General features: G+C 66.0%; 1 protein-coding gene across 1 annotated transcript; it reads right to left on the bottom strand.

Moving 5' to 3' along the window:
* Positions 1 to 502: 502 nt before the first annotated feature.
* On the bottom strand, positions 503 to 2,152 carry LOC112123702 (zinc finger protein 135-like). The gene has a single exon (XM_024222295.3). The coding sequence runs from the start codon at positions 2,150 to 2,152 to the stop codon at positions 503 to 505; it is 1,650 nt and encodes a 549-aa protein (XP_024078063.3).
* Between the last annotated feature and the right edge of the window lies 1 nt (position 2,153).

The raw sequence follows: 2,153 nt of genomic DNA, 5'->3' as shown, positions 1-2,153 counted from the left end.
AATTAACCGATGGAGCCGCTTGCCACGGGTGCTGGTGGATCCTCTGCCGCTCAGAGTCCTTAAACGACAACCCGGCGTCTCGCTCAAGCTCGACCACCAGCCATGGGCTGGATGCGGGAATCACGGGGCGAGGTTCTCTGCTCTGTAAGTCAGATCACGATGGTCCCTTCTTCCCATGTCATCTGCCATCGGTGCCCTGAGAGCCTCTGTGGCTCATACTCAGCTGCGTCAAGGTTAGACTCCATCTATGAACCCCACCAAAGCTACCACCTACCCCCCCTCATCGTCCCTTCTGAGCCTAAAGATCCATGAAACCTCCATGGTCCACCATGGCTCTGAAAACCCATAACCCCTCGCCCAATACTTCCCCATGGCCCTACAGAGCCATGCTTCCTAAGCTACAACTAACCCCATAACTAGCTCCACCTCCCCCTGCCATCCCCCTCTATAGCCGTGGCCAGCCACAGACCCGCCGTCTCCCCCGCGGCCCCGCCCCGCCCGCTCATGCGTGGAGTTTCTGGTGGGCCCGGAGGTGAGTCCGAGCCCGGAAGCTCTTCCCGCACTGGGCGCAGGGGTACGGGCGCTCCCCGGTGTGGATCCGCAGGTGCTGCCGGAGGTTGGAGCTGACGGTGAAGCCTTTGCCGCAGTGAGGGCAGGGGAAGGGCCTCTCCCCGGTGTGGGAGCGCTGGTGGATGAGGAGGTGGGTGCTGACGGCAAAGGCCTTGCCGCACTGGCCGCACCGGTACGGCTTCTCGCCGCGGTGAGTCCGCTGGTGCTGGGCCAGGTTGGAGCCGCGGCTGAAGGCCCTGCCGCACTGGCCGCAGCGGTGCGGCTTCTCGCCGGAATGGGTCCGCTGGTGCCGCGTCAGGTTGGAGCGCAGGCCGAAGCGCCGCCCGCACTGCGCGCACTGGTGGGGCCTCTCCTCGGTGTGGCTGCGCCGGTGCTGGGCCAGCTTGGCGGCCTCGGCGAAGCCAGCCCCGCACTCGGCGCAGCGGTACGGCCGCTCCTCCGTGTGCCCGCGCAGGTGCACCAGCAGGTGGGAGCTGACGCCGTAGGCCTTGCCGCAGACGCCGCAGCAGTAGGGGCGCTCGTCCGTGTGCCCGCGCCGGTGCCGGGCCAGCTGGGAACGGGCGGCGAAGGTTTGGCCGCAGTCGGCACAGGAGTGGGGCTCGCCAGGCGCGTGGCAGGCCCGGCGGTGCTGAGCCAGCCGCCGGCCGTGGCGAAAGGCCCGCCCGCAATCGGCGCACCGGTGCGGCTCAGCGCCACGGTGAGTCTCCTGGTGACGCCGGAGATTGGCCTTCTGGCTGAAGCCGCGGCCGCATTGGGCGCACCGGTGGGGCCGCTCGCCTGTGTGGGTCAGCTGGTGCTTCGCCAGGTTCGACCGCTCGCTGAACCCTTTGCCGCACTGCGGGCACCGGTGGGGCTTCTCGGCCAGGTGACTCTTGCCGTGCTGGGCCAGGGCCGAGGCGGTCCCGTAGGCCTTGCCGCAGTCAGCGCAGCGGTGCGGCCTGTCGGCCAGGTGGGCCTGGCGGTGCCGGTTGAGGGTGGAGCTCTGGCCGAAGGACTTGCCACAATCCGGGCACCCATAGGGGCGCTCGCCCGTGTGGGTGCGTTGGTGCTTGACGCAGGACGAGCTGCGGGAGAAGGCTTTGCCGCATTCTCCGCAGCGGTACGGGCGCTCCCGGCAAGCAGGAGCAGGGGGAGTTACCGGCTTGGTGGCTTCATCCTCCTCAGCCTTGGAGATAGGGAAAGGCATCAGGGTCAAGGGTTCCCCTCGGGCTTTCACGTCAACATCCCCGTTGAGAGGCTCCATCTTGGCCATGGTCATCCATGTTGCCTGTCCCTCTTGGGCCTTTGTGTAAACAGACCCTTTGGGTGGCAGCATCCTGGTGTCTTCGGCCTCCTCCTCTGTCTTAGGGACAGACAATGAATCTGAGGCTACACGTTCCGGCTGGCCCACACCAGGAACATCCATGTTTGGAGGCATCATCTTGGCCATAGTCATCCACGGTGAACATCCCCCTCGTGCCTTCACAGCAACATCCCCGTTGAGAGGCTCCATCTTGGCAGTCTCCTCCTCCTCTTCGACCTTAGGGACAGTCGGTGAGACGGAGGCTGAACGTCCCCATTGGCCCTTCCCGGGAATGTCCATA

Source organism: Terrapene carolina, unplaced genomic scaffold (genome assembly GCF_002925995.2).
Source record: "Terrapene carolina triunguis isolate 2854851 unplaced genomic scaffold, T_m_triunguis-2.0 Scaffold16869, whole genome shotgun sequence".
NCBI lineage: Eukaryota > Metazoa > Chordata > Testudines > Emydidae > Terrapene > Terrapene triunguis.
The sequence above is the reverse complement of the archived record's forward strand: the minus strand, read 5'-3'. Positions and strand labels throughout refer to the sequence as shown.